This window comes from Mobula hypostoma, chromosome 16 (assembly GCF_963921235.1).
Source record: "Mobula hypostoma chromosome 16, sMobHyp1.1, whole genome shotgun sequence".
Lineage (NCBI taxonomy): Eukaryota > Metazoa > Chordata > Chondrichthyes > Myliobatiformes > Myliobatidae > Mobula > Mobula hypostoma.
This window is the reverse complement of record NC_086112.1, coordinates 16,094,187-16,119,250: the sequence shown is the minus strand read 5'-3', so window position 1 is coordinate 16,119,250 and position 25,064 is coordinate 16,094,187. Positions and strand designations below refer to the sequence as shown.

Below are 25,064 nucleotides of genomic sequence, written 5' to 3'. Positions count from 1 at the left end.
AGGGTGGGGTTAAATGCAACCAGAAGGCGAAAAGCAGCCCACGCAAATACGCAAAAAGGGCTGTAGCCTCACACACTCTATGTACATGTGGTACACGGTTTCCTCCAGCCCGCAGAAGTGACATGCGGCTGGGCGATCTGAATACAAACCAAAGAATTTATTACAAGGCACCGATCTATGCAGCAGCCTCCTCCCCAGATCCCCAAGGTGCATGGGAAGAACTCCCTCATAAAGGGACTTCCATTGGGGACCCCCCTCACCTCCAGTTGGAAATACCGACCGCCATGGCGTGTCGGGACCATGGACAAGGGCTGGGAAGTGGAGGGTGTGAAGCAGCAGCCCATTAAGATACATCCTACTTGCATCCCTGAATGGGATTGTGGGTGTCGATGAAAGACGGCTCAAGTTGTGTGGATTCGGCTCTCGGGTAAGGTTGCGGGGCCTGCGCCCGACAAGCAGCTCAGCCTGAGTCGTTCCACACACCTGAGCCGCACCGACATCCGTTGAGGTAAGGCAAGGGTGGGCCAGGACTCCACCCTCTGCCAGAGGAGGGGATTCCGGCCTGAGGCAACCATGTTCCAGACTCTCAGTAGGTCCTGATAGAAGCCGGGCAGACTCCGCAAAGCAGCACGGCTGACGCCTGCCGGTGGTAGCCGCATATCTTCGTGAAGACAGCAGCCCCTCCGGATGAAGAACGTTGCCAACACATGCCACCTGGGAGGGTGCTCGGTGTACAGGAATCTCTGCAGAGTCCTTAGGCAGAGAGCCGCCAGTCGCGTACGTACATACACCATCGACTGTCCGCCCTCTCCCACTGGGAGACTCGACCGCTGCGGAGATCCAGTGTTTCCTGTTACCCCAGAAGAAGTCCACTAATTTCCTCTGCATTCTCGCAACAAAAGGGGCAGGATGGGCCAAGGTGACCATCCGGTATCACAACATGGAGGCCACCAGCTGGTTTATGACCACTACCCTGCCTTGATAGGCAAGCACGCTGAGAGGACCTGACCAGCGCCCCAGCCGGGCCATGACTTTTGTCTCCATGTCCTGCCAGTTCGCCAGCCAGGTCTCCCCAGAAGGTCTCAGGTAGACTCCCAGATAGAGAAAACGTCTGATGCTCCACTCAAAAGCTCTCATCTCCTCTGGCAGGGAGTCTACCTGCCACTGACCCAGTAAGAGTCCGGAACATTTCGCCCAGTTGATCCTAGCAGAGGATGTCACCAAGAAAACTTCTTGGCACTCACGGAAATCTGTCACCATGAGGAGTACATCGTCGGCATAGGCTGAGAGGACGACCTCCATGTCCGGTTCATGCAGAACCAGACCCGTCAGCCTTTGCCAAAGAAGGCTCAGGAATGGCTCGACACATACAATTGACCGGACATGGGGCACCCCTGACGTTCTCCTCTTCTGAAGGGAATGGGTGCTGTCAGTGATCCGTTGATCTTAACAAGGCATTCTGCGGCAGAGTATAGGAGCCGAACTCAGACCACACTTTGTGGTCCGAGCCCAAAAGCCTGCAGAGTGCCCACCAGGAAACTGTGGTCTACCCAGTCAAATGCCTTCTCCTGGTCAAGAGAAAGAAACGCTGCCGGGGACCCAGTCTCCTGGAGCAGGTGGATCCTGCAGAATACTGTGCACCTGTGTGGGGCAGATCAGCCCATGTGAAGAAAATAGACCTGTTGTTTAACGAAGCCTGCTGAATAATCACGGACACATTGCACCCCACACAGACTAACATCATTTACAGACTTACAGGCATTGCTCCCCCAGAGATCCGAAGACACACTACAACAAGAATTGAAAAAGGTAAACAGAACTCGGATCCATGTCACCCACTACATCATCATGTGCTAGTTTCCAACCGCCTAAAATCGAGGAAAAGCTTTGCTACAGTGGAGGAACTACCGCACAGAACATCCCCCCAAACATACAGGATTGACCTCTGGCAACAAACAGAAGCCAGAACCCCACCAAACAATACAGCGCAAGACCCCACAGAAATGTTACCAGACAGGGCACTGCTTGACAGACGGAAGTGGTTCACTCTCAACAGGACGAGAGCGGGAGTTTGTAGGACAGGAGACAACATGGTGAAGTGGGGTTTAAAGACCAGCGAATCCTGTGAGTGTGGTGAAAGGGTGCAGAACATTGAACACGTTCTGCGTAACTGCCCACTCTCACCCGATTTAGCTAATACTGACCTGCTCAACATCAACCAAACAACACTAGAGTGGCTGGCTGTCTGGTGTGACAAGCTATGATGACAGTACTATAGCAATTTTATGTAATGCATTGTACTGCTGCTGCAAAAAAAAGCAAATTTCATGACGTAGGTGATAAACCTGACTTTGATATTCATCTTTATTGTGAATTGAGAGTGGGAAGGGGGCAGGGAGAGGGGAATCATGGTTGGGAAAAGGAGAAGAGAAAGGGGAGGGAGTGGGAAGCACCAGAGAGACATTCTGTAATGATCAATAAACCAATTATTTGGAATCAAATGGCCTTGCCTGCTGTCTCAGGGCAGGGTGTGTCTGCACCTGCACAACTCCTGCCCTTGGCACTCTTTTTTTCTGTCACCTATCCCACACCTGTCCCACAACACCTTTCCCTTACTATTCCCAACACCCTTTGCTCCTACCAGATTTACAAACTTGCTCTCCGCTCCACATTGACAAATACAGTACTGTGCAATATATATATATAGATATACCTAAAACATTTGTACAGTACTGTACTTTAAAGCAGTAATTCACTATGACTCAGTGTAAGAACCAAAGGGGCACACCATGAATGTTCTTTCAACATGAAAGTCCATTGACTTAAAACCTCATCTCTATTTCGCTCTCCAGATGCGGCCTGCCATGATGAATATTTCTAGCATTCCTTTCGTTCATTGCAGACTTCCACCATCTGAAATATTTTGCAATGTTAAATACTTGTCAACTGCATTTGATGTTCTGTCCATACAACCTGCTGGCAATTTGGTGAACACCTACAACACAAACTTCCTTCAGGAAGCCCTGAAGTGAAGGATTATGGGCTGGAACCTGCAAATGAGACAGGCTGTTTGCAACCTTGATGTTATATACAACCCTGTCACGTGTTTTTGGAATAAGACCAGTTATCTTTTGACTAACATAGACCGTAAGACCATAAGACATAGGAGTATAATTAGTTCATTTGGCCTGTCAAATCTGTTATGCCATGTTTTCCCTCTCAACCCCATTCTCCTGTCTTCTTTCCGTAACCTTTGAAACCTTTACCAATCAAAAACCTACTAACGTCTGCTTTAAATACACCCCAGGACTTGACCTCCACAGGTGTCAGTGACAATGACCCCAGGACTTGACCTCCACAGGTGTCAGTGACAATGAATTCCACAGATTCACCACCATCTGGCTTCTCAGACATTAACCCTTTCATTTCTGTATCATTCTCATGGACTTCCACTGGACCCTCTCCATTGCCAGCGCATCCATTTGTAGATATGGGGCCCAAAACTGCTTGCAGTATTCCATATCCAGTCTGACCAGTGCCTTATAAAACCTCAGCATTACATCCTTGCTTTTATATTATAGTCCTCTTTAAATGAACGCTGGAGTTGCATTTGCCTTCCTCGCCACCAACTCAACCTGAAAGTTAACCTTAACGGAATTCTGTACCAGGACTCCCAAATGCATTTTGGCCTCTGATTTCTGAATTTGCTTCCTGTTCAGAAAATAGTTTATGCTCTTATTCGTTCTACTGAAGTGCATGACCCATACACTTCCCTATACGGCATTCCACTTGCCATCTCTAACCCCCACCCTCCTGGGCAGCCTTTGACCCTGCAGCTGTCTTGACTTGTTTGCCAATGAAATCCAAATCCACGCCCTTACTTCCTCTAGACAAACATATCCAAACAAACTCCAGAAACAAAAATAGAAAATTCTGGTAACACTCAGCAAGGCATGCCACACCTGCAGAGATATAGAGTTAATGTTTCAAGTCTATGTTCCGACATGTAAATAGACCTGAAATCTGAACTGTTTCTTTTAGTATAGATGCCACAACTCTGAACGAATTCCACAAGCTACAGACTCACTTTTAACCTACAGCTCCTGTTCAATGGCATTCTTTTTTACACACAATTTGTCTTAATTTGCACATTGTTTGTTTGTCACTGTTCGTTTCTATATAGTTTTTCATAATTTCTATTATATTTCTTTATTTTATTGTACTGCCTATTTTTGCACTGCATTTCTCTGACTCTATGAATCTTAAGGGAGTACTGTATATGGTAACATCTACATCCTCTGATATAAATTTACTTTGACTTTATGATGCTACCTGACCTGCTGAGTATCGTTCGAATATTTTCTCTTCTTATTTCAAATTTCCAGGATCTGTAGGGTTTTTATGTTCATATCATAGGGCAGCTTCTCTCACTCTAATAACTTCAAAGTTATCCAGCACCCTGCTACCTGTGTCCTGACTTTACCGTCTCCCTTTCAACTGTTAACCCGTGCTTACTGACTGACACTATTCACACAACGTCTTCGTTGTCAAGTTCTCACTGTTGTTTTGTCTTACTTCCCTATGCCTGAACTTGCTTCCAAACCACAACCCTCCTCACTCCTCTAATTCTGGTCTTCTTCCTCATCCTCAGTGATCGTCTCCACCATTGGAAGTGTGTCCCCATTCGCCAGAGCAATCACCTACACGAGAAAGTCTGCAGATGCTGGAAACCCAGAGCAACACACACAAAATGCTGGAGGAACTCAGCAAGTCAGGCAGCATCCATGGAAATTAATAAACAGCCTGAGACCCTTCTTCAGGAATGGAAAGGAAGGGGGAAGATGCCAGAATAAAAAGGTGGGGGAGGGGAAGGAGGACTATTTAGAAGGAGATAGGTGAAGCCAGGTGGGTAGGAAAGGTAAAGGGTGGAGAGGAAGGAATCTGAAAGGAGAGGAGAGTGGACCATAGGAGAAAGGGAAGGAGGACAGTATCCAGGGGGAGGTGATAGGCAGCTGAGAAGAGGTGGGAGGCCAGAGTGGGGAATAGACTAAGAGAGGAGCGGGAGGGATTTTTTTTTACCGGAAGGAGAAATCACCTGCCAGTTCGTACTCCTTCCCCTCCCACCACCTTCTTATTCCAGTTTCTTCCCCTTTCCTTTCCAATCCTGATGAAGGGTTTCAGTCAGAAATGTTGACTGTTTATTCCCCTGCATAGATGCTGCATGAACTGCTGAGCTCCTCCAGCGTTTCATGTTTATGGCTCTCTAAACTTTCTGACTTACTTTAATTCGACAAAGGCCTTGGTGATCTGCCCCAACATTTCTTCTGTGGTTTGATATACAGGCTTGATTTTCTAATACTTTTGTGAATGCCTTGGCATTTCTTTTTGCCTTTTCAATAGTACCGAACAAAGGAAATAACGGCTGTTGTTGTAGATAATTCTTATTCAGAGATGAAGAATGAATTACATTTGCTACTGTTAACTGGCCTGCCAATGAGGATAAGAGTGAGGTTTGTTGAATTTTAATTTCTAAACTCAGAGTACCATTTTCTTTGCCTTCGAACAGTGAACGTGGTGGAAACATTGCAGGAGTTTTGGGAGAAGAAAAGAAATCAAGGAGCTGTCTTCAAGAATGGAAGTCTCGTTGTATATGAGTCCGTGCCATCTCGTCTTGCACCACATGTCTGTTATGTCACTCTGCCAGGAGGCAGCTGCTTTGGCAACTTCCAGGTAATTGGCATTTAACCTATATACGTGCATTTTCTGATAGACTGTTTACGATAACAATGGTTTCAAGGACTCTACAACTCATGTTCTCATTATTATTTATTATTTTGTTGTTTATGCAGTTTGTTTTTTGCACATTGTCAGTCTTTGTGTGTACCTTTTCATTGATTCTATTGTATTTCTTTGTTCCGCTGTGAATGTGTACAATAAAATAAATCTCAGGGTAGAAAATGGTAACATATGCACTTTGATAATAGAACATAGAACATGGACATCTACAGCACATTACAGGCCCTTCAGTCCACAATGTTGTGCCAGTCATGTAACTTACTCTGGAAACTGCCTAGAGTTTCCCTACCGCCTCCTCCATCATCACCGGCAGTGCATTCACATTGAACGTTGAATTTATTTTTGGCACTTCTCTTCCAGAAACTCTCTGGAATATCTCTTATATTTCTCTGAATACAGTATGCCATAACTACTGATTGGATATATCTATATGATGCTATAATCACAAACCATACAAGCAAACAAATTAAAAAAAGACTGTTGCCTTTCTAATATTGTATTAACATCTTTGATAATGACAAACTATTAAATTACCAGAGACTTTTGACGAACATACTGAAGTATGTTTAATGAAAATTTTAAAGAGATTTAAAGAGAGATAAGCTTTATTTGTCACACGTCCATCGAATCAGTGACATCCATCATTTGCTTCAATTCAAATCAGTGAAGAAGCTACGGAACATTATAAAATTACTCAGCACCATCATGGGTACTAACCTTCATTGTATGCAAGACATCTCCAAGAAGCGGTGACTCAGAAAGGTGGTGTCCATTATTAAGCCCCCCATCACCCAGGACATGCCCTCTTCTTATTGTTACCTTCAGGAAGCCTGAAAGCCACACACCCAGAGATTCAGGAAGAGCTTTTCCTGCTCTGCCATCTGATTCCTAAATGGATATCGAACCTCACTTTTTATATTATTTCTATTTTTACACTATTTTAATCTATTTAATATACATTTATATACTTACTGTAATTCATCTACTTTTTTTTCTATATTATCATGTATTGCATTGTACTGCTGCTACTGAGTTAACAACTTCCACAGCGTATACTGGTGATATTAATACTGATTCGGATTCTGATTCTGAACATTATACTACGGAGCCCACATTGGTACCATGCTTCCAGCGCCAACATAGCAAGCCTTCAACTTACCAACCCTAACTTGTACACCTTTGGAATATGGGATGAAACAGGAACTCCCGAAAGAAACCCACACGGCTAGGGGGAGAATGTGGAAACTCCTTACAGAGAGTGCCAGGGATTAAACCCCAGCTGGTGATCTCTGGTGCTGTGAAGAAGTTATGCTAATCATTATGTTACTGTGCCATTCTCTCTAGTTCTCCTGTTTATCAGGGTCAGACAACAGAGAGACATGTTTGGTGTTCCTTCTGCAGAACCCAATTCTCTCAGCCCAATACTTGATGTTCTTTTGCAAAACAAAAAATCAGAGCTATCAAAAGCTAAAATACGCTGAAGCCCTTCACTGAATCCCTGAAAAGAATGCATACACATATTAAAGTAGAAAGGCCGGGCAGGTTTTGGTTTCACCCTCACAAGGATGCACACTTGCTGTAAATAGATTTAACAACCCATTGATTTACTTAACCGTCTTCCACATATGGATTGACCATTTATCTTCCCACTCACATCTGTTCATGGAATTTTTTACCAGAAGAATTTGGGAATTCAATGTTCTGTGCATACATCTACAGTACTGTGCAAAAGTCGTAAGCACGTATATTTATAGCTAGGGTGCTTCAAGCTTTTACATAGTATTGTAGTAATTTTATGTATTGCACTGTATTGCTGCAAAAAAAACAGGTTTCATGACACATGTGAGTGATGGTAAACCTGATTTTGATATGGGTATTGTGGACTGAGAGTGGGAATGGAGGAGGGAGAGGGGAATCATGGTTGGAAAAAGTGGAAGGGAGATGAAAGGGTGGGGGAAGCATCAGAGGCATTCTGTAATAGTCAATAAACCAAATGTTTGGAATCAAATGACCTTGCCTGGTGTCTCAGGATTGGGTATGTCTTCACAGGTGGCACCCGCTGCCCGACACTCCCTTTCTGCCACCTGTCCCACACCCCTTCCACAGCACTCCTCCCTGCTCCCACCAGATTTACAACCTCGCTCTCCCCTCTATGTTGACAAGTACAGTACTGTGCAAAGGTCTTGTGCATCCTAGCTCTATGTACGTTCCTATGACTTCTGTACAGTACTGTACTTTTCCAGATATAGCAATATTAAATAATTAATAGACAGCCACTTTTAATGGGGCAATCTTTGTTCCTCAATGTGTTATGAAGTGTTATTACATCGCTCATTATCCATAATTCCCACATGTCACATCTATAAAATTTCCTTTGGACTTTTGATGGAGTTGAGAAGTGAACGTGAGGCGGTTCAAAAAAGAGAGGGCAAACTTCAGAATGTGTTGCCTCACTCAGAGTTCTGTTAAAGATTAAGTGAAAAGGAAATAAGAAATAGATGCAGTTTTGCAAGCGAAGTTAAGATAAGTACTTGGATCGGAGGGGTATGGAGTGCTGTGCTTTAAGTGCGATGAATGGGACTAGGCATGGACTAAATGGGCCAAATGACCTGTTTCTGTGCTGAAGTGCTCAATGACTGTAAGATATTGAGATGGATGAAGAGATGTAATAAACATAATAATAACTAGCACATCTGGCTGCTTTCAGTGAGTAAATCTTACAGATTGCTCTTCCACATGGTTAGAACTTCGCTCCATTCACATCCCAGGTTGTCAATCCATAATGAAATATGGTTATCTACCCACCAGCAAAATTCCCCACCTTCAAGACCCAGGGCATTACTACTCATTAAAAATTTAACCATAGCAGCTGAATCATTACCTTAACATGTTCAGAGGCTGGATATCTAGTGGTGAGTGATTCACTTACTGAGGTCTCAGCGCTTTTCCATCGTCAACAAGGAATGTGCTGGAGTATTTTCCATTCAGCCGGGAGAGTGTGAGCCTGACGGTTTTCAAGAAGCTCAACATCATTTGAGCAAAGCAGCCAACTTGACTGGCAGCACACCGACTAGCATTTAATCCCTCCAGTGCCAACACATAGTGGCTGACTTTGCTGAATGCATTACCACTCTGATAGTACCTCCTAAACCTACAATCTCCATCAACAAGAAGACAGGAGCTGCAGGCGCTTCGTGATATCATCACAGGACCTAAATCCTGGAACTCCCTTCCCAGCTGTACTGCGGAAGGATCTTCTTCAGTGCGGCAGATAAAAAATGTATTTTGCCAGTGCCTTCTCAAGGACCTTGCCTTGCCTTGCCCGACACTGGCCCCCTAGGCCTGAGTCAGCGTAGTTGTAGTTCTCAAGGACAGTAAGGTGTGGGCCTCACTAGAGAAACCCAGACTCCAAAAAGGGGGTCATGTGGTACTGTAAACATGACCATTTGGTCACATTCTAGCCAGAATCATCGTGGAAGAAAATTCTGAATAAAGGATTACAATATCTGAGCTGTCAACACCCCGCACCTTCCTTTAATTAGCAATATGTCTAGTGATGACCATAGTGCATAGCAGCACCGTAAACAAGATAGAAACAGTGAAGGTGGGCCATATGGGTTGTCAAGTTTCTGACAATTAAATGGCGTGCCTAGTTTTCCTTCACCTGTCCGGTACTAACATAGACAACAAGTTATATTTTTGTACTTCAATGACTTACTGGATCTAAGGATTTAATGAACCTTCTTTATATCATAAATAAAAACCCACCTTTTGGCCTGGGTTCTCAGCAGGCTTCCAATAATCTACCTTGGTTTCAAGGATGTTCTAACAACCCACCTTTGTGGATTGTGGGCAGAAAAGAGACCGTCTCTGGCATTTTCGTGAGAATTGCCAGAGGTGCACAGGATTGGCTTTTTTAAACTTTGACTGATGTAATTGACTTTCTGTGTGCACGTATAAAAAAGGCAGTGATGATTGTTCTTTGAAGGGCTTGACTATTGCATCGTTAGTGAGTCATTCTTCCCTAATTCATGAATAAAGGTATTCTCTAGTCACTTTGAAGTCCATGTCCAATTTATTAGAGATCAATTTTAATTGAATTTCCTTAGCAAATTAATTTCCCTAAATCATTCAATCTCAGAACATGAAAAAGACTGATAAACCAATCATAGCTGTGTAGTCTCTTAGAAAATGCTGTACATCTTTTCCTTATATCTCCAAAGTAATTTTCTTTTCAACTCTCCATTCAATGTCAATTTGTAAGTTCTTGTTGAATCCGTTTCAATCACCATTTCAGACAATCTATTCCACAGAAAGCATAGAAGTAGTGAGATAATTTCTTTATTTGCTAGTTAGCAGTTATACAATACTGTGCAAAAGACTTGGGCATATATATATAGAGCTAGGGTGTCTAAGACTTTTGCACAGTACTGTATTTGTCAATGTGGAGCAGAGAACAAGTTTGTAAGTCTGTCAAGAGCATATGATGTTGAGAATGGTGAGCTTGAAGCACCATGGGAGGGGTGTAGGACAGGTGGCAGAGGAGGAGCACTGGGGTTGTGGGTTGTGCTGGACTAGACACATCCAGTTCTGAGACACCAGGCAAGGACATTAGATTCCAAACAACTGGTTTATTGATCTTTACAGAATGTCTCTCTGAGGTTTCCCACTCCCTCCCCCTCCCTTCTCCTCTTCCCAACCATGATTCCCCTCTCTCTGCCCCCTCCCACTCTCAGTTCACAATAGGGAACAACATCAGAATCAGGTTTATCATCACGCACATATGTCATGAAATTTGTTTTTTTTTGCTGCGGCAGTACAGTGCAATACATAAAATTACTACGGTTCTGTGCAAAAGTCTTAGGTGTCCTAGCTATATCTATGTGCCCGAGACCTTTGTACAGTACTGTATTTATCAAGGTGTAATAGATTGTGCTTCTTAAAAAAAAATCAAATTTAATTTTAAGTTGTATGTTCAAGGAGGACGTGAACTTGCCTGCAAGTATATGAACCTGAAGCACCAAGATAGCATGGTGGTTTGCACCCCTCCCGTGGGGCATTCCAGAGTTCAAAGTTCAATTCCGATGCGGACTGTAAGGTGCCCGTGAGCTGTGTAGGTTTACTCTGGGTGCTCTAGTTTCCTCCACAGTCCAAAGACCTACCGGTTAGTAGGTTAATTGGTCATTGTAAGTTGCCCTGTGTTAAGCAGATGGATTGCTGGGCAGTGCAGCTTGATGGCCTGTTCGGGCCTGTTCTGCACCACATCTCTAAATAACTAAACTCTACCTGCTTAGCACTACAGAAGCTGCTCCTGCTTTTAGAAGTGCACTCCCAACCCGAGAGACATTGGGCCTCCAGTTCAGACTGGTAATTTATAGTTAGTCAGTTACAAGGACTCACCATTCACCTCTCTCATATCCCGGTGGATTTCAGCTGTTTTTTTTCTCTGTAGGGTACAAAAGTTCCCACATAAAAGACGATAGTGCTCTATAGAGTTACAAATAGGATCGATTGTATTCCAGGCCGTACAAATGTTCTATTTTGCTTGCAGCTTATAACTCATCACAGTAATTGTCAAGTTATTACTTCATTTCACTTATGAAAAGAATATTCATCTAATGCAGTCTCTCAATGATTATTTTCAAGAGCCACAATAATTTATTTTATTTCTATGTCAAAACATTTCCAGATGGACTTTGCTGTGATAATCTGTACTGGCAAATTTTACATTTAAAACTATATTGCCGCGTAGCCGACCTTTTAGTAAATTCCCACATCTCTGCCGAAGACCAAAGTATTTATTCCTACCAAGGACTCTTCATCTCATATTTTTGATATTTATTGCTTATTTATTATTATTTTTTGAATGTCTTTCTTTTTCTATTTCCACACTTCGTTGGCTTCTGCACTCTGGTTGAACTCCCAAACTGGGTAGCCTTCCATTGATTCTTCTGGTTGTTATTCTATATATTTACTGAGTATGCCCACAAGAAAAAGAATCTCAGGGTTGTATATGGTGACATATATGCACTTTGATAATAAATTTACTTTGAACTTTGATCTAAGCAGGCAGCATGGTAGCATAGCAGTCAGCCGAATGCTTTGCAGTAACAGCTGCTATCTGTAGAGTCTGTACATTCTCCCCATGTCCGTGTGAGCTTCCTCCAGAAGCTCCGATTTCCTCCCAGGTCCCAAAGATGCTGTATATGGGTTAGGGTTTGTGAGTTGTGGGCATGCTATTTTGGTGCTGGAAGCGTGGTGACAATTGCTGGCTGCCCAGCACAATCCTCACTGATTTGAAATAATGCAAGGAACTGATAGTATTATTCTACACATATAATTACAGTGATGCTTCCAACTATTTTTGAGATACAGTACTGTGCTAAAGTATAAAGCACTATATATAGCTAGAGTGCCTGAGACTTCTCAACAGCACTGTACTTGTGAACATGGAGCGGAGAGCAAGTTTGTAAACCTGGCAGGAGAAAGGGGCATTGGGGATGGCAAGGACAGTGCCGCAGGAGGGGTGTGGGACAGGAGGGACAGGAGGGTGAGGGGCAGAGGGGTCGCATGGGTGCAGACACCAGGCAAGGTCTTTTGATTCCAAACAATTGGTTTATTGATTAGTACAGAATGTCTCTCTAGTGCTTCCCACTCCCTCCCCTCTCCCTTCCCCTTTTCCCAAACATGATTTCCCTATCTCTGTCCCCTTCCCACTCTCAGTCCACAAGAGAGACCCATATCAGAGTCAGGCTTATCATCACCTACACATCATGAAATTTGTTCTTTATTTGGGGGGGCACAGTAGTGCAATTTATTACATATATACTGTACAAAATTCTTAAGCACCTTAGCAATGTGCAGTATATGTGCCTAAGACTTTTGCACAGTACTGTAAGTGTTTTCCCTTTGGCTCTACAAAGTTACTGCTCACTGCTGACAATATTTAGATTCCTGAAATCAAAGTCTACAAGAAATGAAAGACTGAGATGGTGTGGGTAAGGTAACAAAATGGAAGCTATTCAAGTTACCAGATGGTTCAAGAGGCAAGCTACTGGAGGGCCTGTGTGGAAAAGTCTTCTTGCACCAAAGGCAGTAATAATTTCAAAGTCATTGCCTGTTAAAGGGTGTGGGGTGGAGTTATGCTGGAATTAGTGGAGGCTCAGTAGTGTAGTGGTTAGTGAAATGCTATTATGGTGCCAGCAACCCAGGTTCAATCCCCATCACTGTCTGTAAGGAGTTTTTACGTTCTCCTTGTGACCTCGTGGGTTTCCTTTGGGTACCCCAGTTCCCTTCCACATTCCAAAGACGCATGGGTTAGTAGCTTAGTTGGTCACATGGGTGTGATTGGATGGCGTGGGATCATTGGGACAGAAGAGCCTGTTACCGTGCTGAATCTCTAAATAAATAAAATAACACATCAATTAGGGCTTTCAAAGGGGAACTGAATCCGCAGTTGAGGGAAAATAATTCACGGGCCTTGGAGGAGTAGGCAGCTGCACACGAACCAAACATGTAGCCTCCTTAGATGTCACTATGATTCTTTGATTCTAATAACAAAACCTTTAGACCTTATATTAAATTGTTAAATTATGGTTAATCATCTCTAAAATCGACTATTAACATGCCTCGGCATGTAATAATGCTGGGTGAGAACTGTAATTTTCTTTCTGCTGGTTCACCTCTTTGTTACCAACAACGTTCCATCTAATCTTTTTTCACAGCTGCACAAGTCAACCATTGCTCTGAAAAAGAATTTTTTTTAAACACATCCTGAAAAATTGAGCGGCACTTTAATTCAGAATATGCATATCATGAATATTTAGAATGAAAATTTAAAAAACACATACTTTTGATTTTATTTATTAAAGTTTACAATGGAATACAGTACAGCAATGAAAGTCATTTACGTTTTATAAACTTTTCTAGCTGTATCCAATTCCATCTGTGTGGCAACAAAGGCAATGTGTACATGCACATTGCAGTCACTGTGCTGCTACACATTTGCTCACCTTAGAGGAAACAGTGGTTACTAAGCACCTCAATCAATCTCCACCAGATTCAGATTCAGAATCAGAATCAGAATTAGGTTTATTATCACTGGCATGTGACGTGAAATTTGTTATCTTAGCAGCAGCAATTCAATACAATACATGATCTAGCAGAAAGAGAAAAAATAGTAATAATAAATAAAATAAAACATAATAAATAAACAAGTAAATCAATTATATATATTGAATAGATTTTTTAAACTGTGCAAAGCCAGAAATACTGTATATTAAAAAAGTGAGGTAGTGTCCAAAGCTTCAATGTCCATTTAGGAATCGGATGGCAGAGGGGAAGAAGCTGTTCCTGAATCGCTAAGTGTGTGCCCTCAGGCTTCTGTATCTCCTACCTGATGCCCTGGGTGCTGGAGGTCCTTAATAATGGACACTGCCTTTCTGAGACACCGCTCCCTAAAGATGTCCTGGGTAATTTGTAGACTAGTGTCCAAGATGGAGCTGACTAGATTTACAACCTTCTGCAGCTTCTTTTGGTCCTGTGCAGTAGCCCCTCCGTACCAGACAGTGATTCAGCCTGTCAGAATGCACTCCACAGTACAACTATAGAAGTTTTTGAGTGCATTTGTTGACATGCCAAATCTCTTCAATAAAGTATACCCGCTGTCTTACCTTCTTTATAACTGCATCAATATGATGGAACCAGGTTAGACCCTCAGAGATCTTGACACCCAGGAACTTGAAGCTGCTCACTCTCTCTACTTCTGATCCCTCTATGAGAATTGGTATGTGCTCCTTCATCTTACCCTTCCTGAAGTCCACAATCAGCTCTTTCGTCTTACTGACATTGAGTGCCAGGTTGTTGCTGCGGCACCATTCCACTAGTTGGCATATCTCACTCCTGTACGCCATTCATTGACTAATAAGAGAACAAACCTACAGGCGTACCTGTCTTACATCTGGGTTTACTTGAGTTTGATGTGTAGGACAATGAAGTTTCATTATATTTGTACAGCAGACAAACTACTTGAGGAACTCAGCAGGTCAGGCAGCATTTATGGAGAGTGATAAATAGCCAATGTTTCGGGCCAAGACCCTTCAGCAGAACTGGAAAGGAAAGGGGCAGAATTGTGAACAAGAAGGTGGGGGAAGGGGAAGGAGTTTCCTCCCACATTCCAAAGACGTATGGGTTAATTGGTTAATTGGTCACATGGGAGTAATTGGGTGGCGGATGCTCGTTGGACCTCTCATGTTGGATGCATGCCCTCTGGTATTGGAGATTTCAGCCCTGGGAAAAACTTACTGTCTATCTACTCTATCTATGCCTTTCATAATCTTGTAAACTGGTACCAGATCTCCCCTCAGCCTTCACATCTCTAGAGAAAGCAACCCAAGTTTGTTCCTCTTTTTCCCTTATTAGGGAGAGAGTGAGCCTCTGATATGTCAAATACCGGATGAACAAGTAGTCTTTGGGGTACCGCAAGTCTGTGTCTTTATTGATGCTTTGCTGGATGCTTGAGTGCTCGGTGGGAGGCGCTGATGCTTTTTTGCTGGTGAGGGAGGGGGGATACTGTTGTGTGGGATGATCTCCCAGGGGAATGCCACAGAAACCAGGTTACAGGCACTGAGCACGGGTCCGTGGTGCAGGAGGGAAAGAGGGAGAAGAGGGGAGCCGCAGTGATAGGGGACTCACTAGTCACAGGAACAGACAGGAGCTTCTATGGATGTGAATGGGACGCCCGGATGGTAAGTTGCCTCCTGGGTGCTAGGGTCAGGGGCATCTTGGATTGCGTCCAAGCACTTTATGGGGAAGGGGAGAGCAGCCAGATGTTGTGGTACATATTGGTACCAATGACATAGGAAGGAAATGCAAAGAGGTCCTGAAGAGAGGATTTAGAGGGCTAGGCAGAAAGCTGAGAAGCAGGACCTCCAGGGTAGTAGTTTCTGGATTGTTACCTGTGCCACTCGCCAATGATGATAGAAACAGAATGATTTGGCAGATAAATGTATGGCTGAGAAGCTGGTGCAGGGGGTTCTTGGAGCATTGGGATCTCTTCTGGGGGAGGTACGACCTGTAAAAAAAAATTACAGGTTGCACCTGAACCCAGGGGGACCAAAATTCTTGTGGGCAGATTTGTGAGAGCTGTACTAGGGGGTTTAAACTAATGTGTCAAGGGGATGGGAACCGGAGTGAGGGGATTCAGGATAGGATAGATGGTAAAAAAGAGAAGTGAGTGCTATTACTATTACAACCAAGAAAGCGCTCAAGAAAGACCCAAGGGTACAGGAGTCACACGGACCAGATGAACTGCATCTCAGGGTTCTAAAAGAGGTAGCAATAGAGATTGTGGAGGCATTGGTAATCATCTTTCAAAAATCATTGGATGCTGGCATGGTGGCAGAGGACTGAAAAATTTCAAATGTCACACCACTCTTTAAGAAAGGAGAAGGGCAGTGGAAAGGAAATGATAGACCAGTTAGCCTGACCTCAGTGGGTGGGAAGATATTGGAATCAATTGTTAAGGATGAGGTTATGGAGAACTTGCTGACATAGGACAAGATAGTGCAAAGTCAGCATGGTTTCCTTCAGGGAAAACCTGACTGACGAACCTGTTGGAATTCTTTGAGGAGATTTCAAGTCAGATAGATAAAGTGGAACACACACAGAATGCTGCAGGAACTCAGCAGGCCAAGCAGCATCGATGGAAAAGAATAGTGTCAACATTTCAGGCCAAGACCCTTCAGCAGGACTGGAGAAAATAGCTGAGGAGTAGATTTAAATGGTGGGAGAAGGGCAGCATCTGCAGATTTTCTCTTGTTTGTGATTAGATAAAGGGGATGCAGTGGATGTTGTATATTTGGACTTTCAGAAGGCCTTTGATCAGGTGCCACATATGAGTCTGCTTACCAAGTTAAGAGCCCATGGTATTACAGGAAAGTTGCTGGCATGGTTAGTGCATTGGCTGATTGGTAGGAGGCAGTGAGTGGGAATGAAAGGATTCTTTTCTGGTTAGCTGCCAGTGACTAGTGGTTTTCCACAGGGATGGGTGTTGGGACCACTTCTTTTTATGCTGTATATAAGTGATTTAGATGATGGAATGGATGGGTTTGTTGCCAAGTTCGATGATGATAGGAAAATTGGTCAAGGGGCAGGTAGTGTTGAGGAAACAGGTAGGCTGCTTGAAGGACTTATACAGATTAGGAGAATGGGCAAGAAAGTGGCAAATGAAATGCAATGTTGGAAAATGCATGGTCATTTACTTTAGTAGTAGAAATAAATGTGCAGGCAATTCTTTAAACAGGGACAAAATCCAAAAACCTGAGATGCAAAGGGACTTCAAAGTTCTTGTGCAGAACACCCTAAAGCAGCAGTCCCCAACCACCGGGCCGCGAGGAAATGATATGATTTGGCGATATGAGTCAGCTGCACCGTTCCTCATTCCCTGTCACGCACTGTTGAGCTTCAACGCACGGGAGGTCATTACCCGCGCGTCATCCATGTCAGAGCGGGAAAGAGGTCAACTCCTTGAGCTTGCAAATAACAATGGGCTGAAAATTATGTTTGACATAACATCTCTGCCGGCATTCTGGATCAAAGTCAAGGCTAAATATCCTGAGATAGCCACGAAAGCACTGAAAACGTTGCTTCCATTTCCAACATATCTCTGCAATGAATGCAACGAAAACTAAATTGCGGAATAGACTGGACATAAGGAACCCCCTTCGAGTATCACTGTCTCCCATCACCGCTCGATGGGACCATCTTGTTGCAGGAAAACAAGCCCAGGGCTCCCACTGATTCAGCGATATTGGTGTGTTGCAATGATTTTATATGTTCATACGGGAAAATATGTGCTGTGTGTTTAATATCCAAACGTTACTTAAAATGTTATGATGCTATTAACTTATATAACCATATAACGATTACAGCATGGAAACAGGCCATCTCTGCCCTGCTAGTCCGTGCCGAACGCTACTCTCACCTAGTCCCACCGACCTGCAATCAGCCCATAACCGTCCATTCCTTTCCTGTCCATATACCTATCCAATTTTTCTTTAAATGATAATATCGAACCTGCCTATACCACTTCTACTGGAAGTTCGTTCAACACTTACTTCAAGCTCCCCTGTCCTCCCCTGATAATTGACTTATCACTATACTCATGCGAGAAAAATATGCGCTGTGTGTTTAATATTAAATTCGTTAGATAAACCCTTTTAGAAACGAAATTGAGTGTATTAGCCACTTATCACCTATATTCCGGTCGAGATTAACCCCACCCCAAACAGAATCGCCAAAAACGATTTGTGGAAAAGAATCGGCAGGTGCATGCATGCGCAGGCCACGCATGCGCACTGGTGCCCGCGCAAGGATTCATGGTCACTGTAGTCTATTTGGGTAAACACGACGTATTTGACTGCTACTCTTGTCCGTTGTCAACCCTCCCCTCTCCCCCCGGGTCGGCCGGTCCGCAAGACTATTGTCAATATTAAACCGGTCCGCAGTGCAAAAAAGGTTGGTGACCCCTGCCCTAAAGCATACCTTGCAGGTAGAGTTGATGGTGAGGAAGGCAATTGCAATGTTTGCATTCATTTCAGGAGGTCTGGAATACAAGAGCAGGGATGTGATGCTGAGGCTTTATAAGGCACTGGTGAGGCCTCACCTTGAGTACTGTGAATGTTTTTGGGCTACTCATCTAAGAAAAGATGTGCTGGCATTGGAGAGGGTTCAGAGGATGTTCACACAAATGATTCCAGGAATGAAAGGGTTATCATATGAGGAACTTCTGATGGCTCTGAGTCTGTACTAATTGGAATTTAGGAGGATGAGGGTGGATCACATTGAAACCTTTTGAACGTTGACCAGCCTCGACAGAGTAGATGTGGAAAGGATGTTTCCCATGATGGGGGAGTCTAGGACAAGAAGCCACAGCCTCAGGATAGAGGGACATCCATTTAAAACAGAGATATAAAGAAATTTCTTTAGCGAAATAGAAGTGAATTTGTGGAATTTGTTACCATGAGCAGCTGTGGAGGCCAGATCATTGGGAGTATTTAAGGTGGAGATTGATAGGTTCTTGATTGGATATGGCATCAAAGGTTATGAGGAGTGGGGCTGAGGAGGGAAAAAGGGATCAGCCATGATTGAATGGTGGAGCAGACTCGATGGGCCAAATGGCCTAATTCTGCTCCCGTGTCTTCTGGTCTTATTAGGTCTAGGTCGCCTCCACCCTTCGGCACGAACTTTGATTTCTCCTTCTAGTAATTATTTTTTTTCTGGTTTCCTTTTTTTCCTGTTCCCCACTCTGGCCTCCTACCTCTTCTCTTCACCTGCCTATCACCTACCCCTGGTGACTATCCTTCTTCCTTTCCTCCCATGGTCCACTCTCCTCTCCTATCAGATTCTTTTTCTCTAACCCTTTACCTTTTCCAACCTAATTTATCACCTCACCCTGAATGCCGAGTGATTGAACCTTCCTGACCATCCTCCCATGTAGGACTTGCCAAAGCCTTGCTAAAGTCCATGTGGGCAGCATTCTCCTGGTAACTTCTTCAAAAAAGTTTGGTTAGGCACGACCTACCATGTGCAAAGCCATGTTGACTATTTCTAATCAGTTCTTGTCTATCTTGTCTATCTGTTCCCTTTTTGGCCATTTTTTCAGTTGGTACAGATCCTGCTGCAAGCTTTGACTGCCTTCCTCACTGAGAACTGCACATGCTCTGTCGATGTGCATCTTTCTGTGCTGGATGCATAATCTGGCATTCCCGAAAGGAGTCAGAGAGGAACCTCAGCTCGTGGGAGCACTGTAGGAAGAAGTTGGCTGTCACCAAAATAGAAAGATGTGCTTGACTACATGCATCAATATTTTGGATTTTCTTACAGGTTGAAGAAAATTATAATGGACGATAGATGACTGGGAGAGACAGTGTAGGGATGGAGATAATGGCTTCATAATGCAAGGCTCTACTGATATTGATAAGCACAGGAGATTCTGCAGGTGCTGGAAATCCAGAGGAACACACACAAAACGCTGGAGGAACTCAGCAGGGAAGGCAGCATCTAGGGAGACGAATAAAGAGTTGAGATTTCAGGTCAAAACCGTTCATCAGGACTAGAAAAGAAGGTGAGGGGGGAGGAGAAGGAGTACAAGCTAGAGGATGATAGGAGTCCATGGATGGGAGGGGTATGGACGGCTATGGTCTGGTTCAGGTCGATGGGACAAGGGAGAATAATAATTCGGCACGGACTAAATGTGCCAAAGGGCCTGTTTCTGTGATCTACGACTCTAAAATGAATGGACTTTTTGGGGAATTGTGTTGGCATAGATTGAAAATTGATTGATGGAAAGGAAAAAAATGTAGTTTTTGAAATAGCTGGGGATAAGTAACTCGGGGATCAGTGCTTGGACCTCAGCTAATCCTAACCTATATATCAATGATTTGGATAAAGGAAAAGAATGCAATATTCCAAAGTTTGCAAATGACATGAAATTGAGTGGAATTATAAATACTGAAATGCACGTGAAGGCACTTTAACGCGAGTTAACGCAGAGTGGGAGAGTTAGTATATGCAGTATAATGTGGAGTTATCCAGTGAGGTACAAGAAAGTAACAGTGAGACATATTTAAACGGTGTTATACTGGGAAGTCCTGATGTACAAAGAAACTTTTACGTTAGTTACTGAAAACAAACATGCAAGGCAGCAAGCAATTAAGGAGGCAAGTGGTACGTTTCCTTTCATAACGGGAGGATGAGTGTAGGTGCAAAGGTGTTTTACTTCATTTAACCAGGATTTCGATGAGAGCTCATCTGGAGTAGTATGTGCAGATGTGATCTCCTTATCTAAGAAAGAACAGGTTTTCCATGGAGGCATCTTAGTGAAGGCTGATTCTGACAGGACTAGATGGACTGAATGCAAAGGATTTCCTCTGGGTACTCCGGTTTCCCCCCACCTTCCAAAGACAGATGGGTTAGAGCAGGGGTTCCCAACATTTTATGCCGTAGAGCCTTACCATTAACCCAGGGGTCCGTGAGTTCCATTTTGGGAACCGCTGGGTTAGGGTTAGTAATTTACGAGCATGCTATGTTGGTACCAGAAGCATGGAGACACTTGCGGGCTGATCCCACCCAGCATGTCATTGGCTGTGTTGATCAATGATGGAAATAAGACCACAAGACCATACGATGTAGGAGCAGAATTAGGCTATTCGGACTATCGAGTCTGCTCCGCCATTTCATCCAATTTTCCTCTCAGCCCCAATCTCCTGCCTTCTCCCCATATCCCTTCAAGCCCTGACCAATCAAGCGTAACCTACTGTATGTATGAAATGGGCATTATGTCAAGACGATGAAGAAAATTCAATATAGAGAAAAATAAGACTTGTAGCTTGTAGATGTAAATTCATCATAGAAATTCTGAACTTTTAAACACCAGCACTCTTGCATAAAATCCCAATTAATCCTGCTGCGTTCACCAGCAACTTTGATGTGTGTTGCTTAACATTTTAATGTCATTTTTCAAAACAGTTACGTCAGTTCTGAACTAACAGAGTGCTGCAATACTGTTTACATTGTATTGTAATGGAAATTTCCAGCATGTCATTGCTATGGAATCAAAGTTTTAATTTCTGACTCCTTTCAAGATGTAAGCTACCTCAAAAATTTTAAGAAGATAGCAGTAACTCCTTTTAAAATTCATTCACTTACACTTGTCCACACTACACAATAACCCCAGTCAGGATTCAATCCCTTCCCTCCTTCTCTATTGGCTGTTTCTGTATCTAATTTTGTATTCACCAACACAAACACTGGTATGACAACTTTCACATATATTTTGGATTTCTCACTTACAAATTACCTATACGCTCGATGGCTGGCAGAGTAAATGACTTCTTAACGCTAGACTAGTTTAATCCCTATTTTATGAGCAATCAGTTGCTTTATTTAGATTATTTGATAAATGAATTGCAATATTATAACTCAGACACAGCAGCAGAATTCCCAATGTTAATTTAGGCAGATTTCCATACAAAAGTAATCTCTGGGATAATGTTAGTCTGGAGCACTCTAAGCCACTTTAAGCAGGTTGTTGTTTGTGGGTATAAAAAGTCACAGCATGGCAGCACCTCTACTTCCTTAGGAGTTTGCAAAGATTCGGCAGGACATCTAAAACTTTGACAAACTTCTACAGATAGGTGATGGAGAGTATATTGACTGGCTGCGTCACAGCCTGATATGGAAGCACCAATACACATGAATGAAAAATCATACAAAAGTAGTGGATGTAGCCCAGTTCCTCATGGGTAACTCGAGAGGGTCCAGTATCTTTACAGGCAGGTTGGCTAGTGTTGTTTGGGTGGATTTAAACTAATTTGGCAGGGGGATGGGAACAGGAGTGCCAAAAACGAGTTAGTTGGTTTACAAACAGAGGTAATGTGCAGTGAGACTCCTAGTAAGGAGAGGCTGAGGATATGGCAAAATTGCAGTCAACAGAGGAGATGCAACGTAAAAGGCGGACGAAATTGAAAAGGGTGAATACAGGACTGAAGGTGTTGTATTTGAATGCACACAAATGTCTACCAGATAGCTTTCTAGAGCAGCTCATGGTTGAGCCCACTAGGGGATCAGCTACTATGGACTGGGTGTTGTGTACTGAACCGGAATTGATTAAAGAGCTTAAGGTGAAAGACCCTCAGAGGCAAGAGATCATAATATGATAGAAGTCACATTGGAATTTGAGAAGGAAAAGCAAAAGTGAAATGTATCATTGTCACAATGAAGTAAGGGGAAATTACAGAGGCATGAGGGAGGAGTTGGCTAGAATTGATTGGAAAAGAACTCCGGCAGGGATGACAGCAGGGGTGCAATGACTGGAATTTCTGGAAACAACTTGGAAGGCACAGGATATATACATCCCAAAGATGAAGAAGTATTCTAAAGGCAAGATGACACAACCGTGGCTAACAAGAGAAGTCAAAGCCAAAGAGATGGCATATAATAGAGTAAAAATGAAAAGAAATGAAAGGATTCACTATCTTCTAAATAGTCCCTGTGCAGGATTCCCCGAAGGTTAATTTGCAGGTTGAGTCTGTAGTGAGGAAGGCAAATGCAATGTTACCATTCATTTCAAGAGAACTAGAAAATAAAAGCTGGATGTAATTTTGAGACTTTATAAAACACTGGTGAGACCATGCTCAGAGTACTGTGAGCAGTTATCTTAGAAAGGATGTGCTGAAACTGAAGAGGGTTCAAAGGAGGTTCACGAGAATGATTCCAGGATTAAATGGCATGTCATACGAAGATTGCTTGATGGCTTTGGGTCTATATTCACTACACCTCAGAAGAATGACGAGTGACCTAATTGAAACCTATCAAATGGTGAAAGAGTGGATGTGGAGAGGATGTTTCCTATGGTGGAAGTGTCTCAGACCTGAGGACACTGCCTCAGAATAGAGTGCATCCTTTAGAACAGAAATGAGGAGGAATTTCTTTAGTCAGAGAATGGTGAATCTGTGGTATTGTTCACCACAGGCAGCTGTGGAGGCCAAGTATTTATGTATATTTAAGGCAGAGATTGATTGATTCTTGACTGGTCATGGCATGATGGGATACAAGGGGCAGGCAGGAAATTGGGGCTAAGGAGAAATGGATCGGTCATGATGGAATGGTGGAGCAGACTCACTTCAATGGGCCAAATGGCCTAATTCTGCTCCTGTGTTTTTACGGTCTTATGGTAAAGCCCTCCCCATGACTGAGCACATCTACACAGAGCGTTGTTGAAGGAAAACATCATCCATTATCACGGGCTCCCACCACCCAGTTCATACTCTCCTCTCACTGCTCCCATCAGGAAGAAGGTACAGGAGCCTCAGGACTCACCACCAGGTTCAGGAACAATTACTACCCCTCACCATCAGGCTCTTAAACCAGAGGGGATAGCCACTCAACTTCACCTGCCCCATCACTGAAACTTTTCCACAGTCTGTAGACTCACTTTGAAGGACTCGTCATCTCATATTCTCTATATTTATTGTTTATTTATTATTATTATATTATAATAATATTATAATATATAATACTGGGCACGTGGCCGTGGTTAAGGCATTGGACTAGCGACCTGAAGATTGTGAGTTCGAGTCCCAGCCGAGCAACTCCTTGAGCAAGGCACTTAATCACACATTGCTCTGTGACTACACTGGTGCCAAGCTGTATGGGTCCTAATGCCCTTCCCTTGGACAACATTGGTGTCATGGAGAGGGGAGACCTGCAGCATGGGCAACTGCTGGTCTTCCATACAACCTTGCCCAGGCCTGCACCCTGGAGAGTGAAGACTTTCCAAGTGCAGATCCATGGTCTCGCAAGACTAACAGATGCTTTTATTATTATTATTTCTTCAATTTTGTATTTCCATTTTTTTTTGTCTTTTTGCACACTGGTTGAATACCCAATATGTTCATTGATTCTATTATGGTTATTATTCTATCATAGATTTATAGAGTAAGGCCACAAGAAAATGAATCTCAGTGTTATATATGGTGATATATAGGAAACCCCTTTTAACTGGGCATCTCTAGAAACACAGCTCATTAGCCTCTTGCTGACACCCATTGGACTTAGCGGTCAGAAAATCACCTTTCTCAGAATCCATGTGTCCAATGCCAGTATGACTAGGGTCCCACAAAAACCAAGAAGTTGCGATGTCTTGACCACCTGAACCCTGAACTGTGCAAATACTGTGGAAATATTGCCCCCATGTAATTAGCCATCAGCTGGAAATAACAGATCATACACTGCATACAGTTATAAAGAAAGTATATTTACAATTTCAGCTTTATCAAAAGTCAGTAGGAAAAAAAGAAAAAAACAATAAAAGGGGCCCATTACAGTTAACCCAGTCCAAATGAGTGCATAAGTTGGAGCTCATCTTGAAGTTGTCTTTTACTCATGCGCTGGACCCATGGTCTGTGTGAAAGCACACACCACCTTCCGAATGTCACTCGAAATCCATCCCGAACAAACGGGCTCCCCTTCCTCCTTGAAGCCAATCATCTGCACAAAGCACCCAGCTCCCGCCAAAAAGACCTCGACCCACACCAAAAACCTCTCTGCCCAGTGCTCTCTAGAACCTACTCCGAATTTCACCATCCTGATTGGCTGACCTAACATCCCTAAGTTGAACAACATAGCCCCTTATCTTTAGCTCAAAACCAAAAATGCTAATAGTAGAACAGACTGCTCTTACAGAACAGCTAAAATGAAATACCTAC

General features: G+C 43.3%; 1 protein-coding gene across 1 annotated transcript in view; it reads left to right on the top strand.

Annotated features, from left to right (window-relative positions):
* Positions 1–25,064, top strand: part of LOC134357623 (protein limb expression 1 homolog) — a 55,334-nt gene that overhangs the window by 7,174 nt on the left and 23,096 nt on the right. Inside the window, exon 2 of the mRNA XM_063069244.1 lies at positions 5,567–5,730. Coding sequence (XP_062925314.1) covers positions 5,567–5,730 — 164 coding nt within the window. The remainder of the gene's footprint in view (positions 1–5,566; positions 5,731–25,064) is intronic.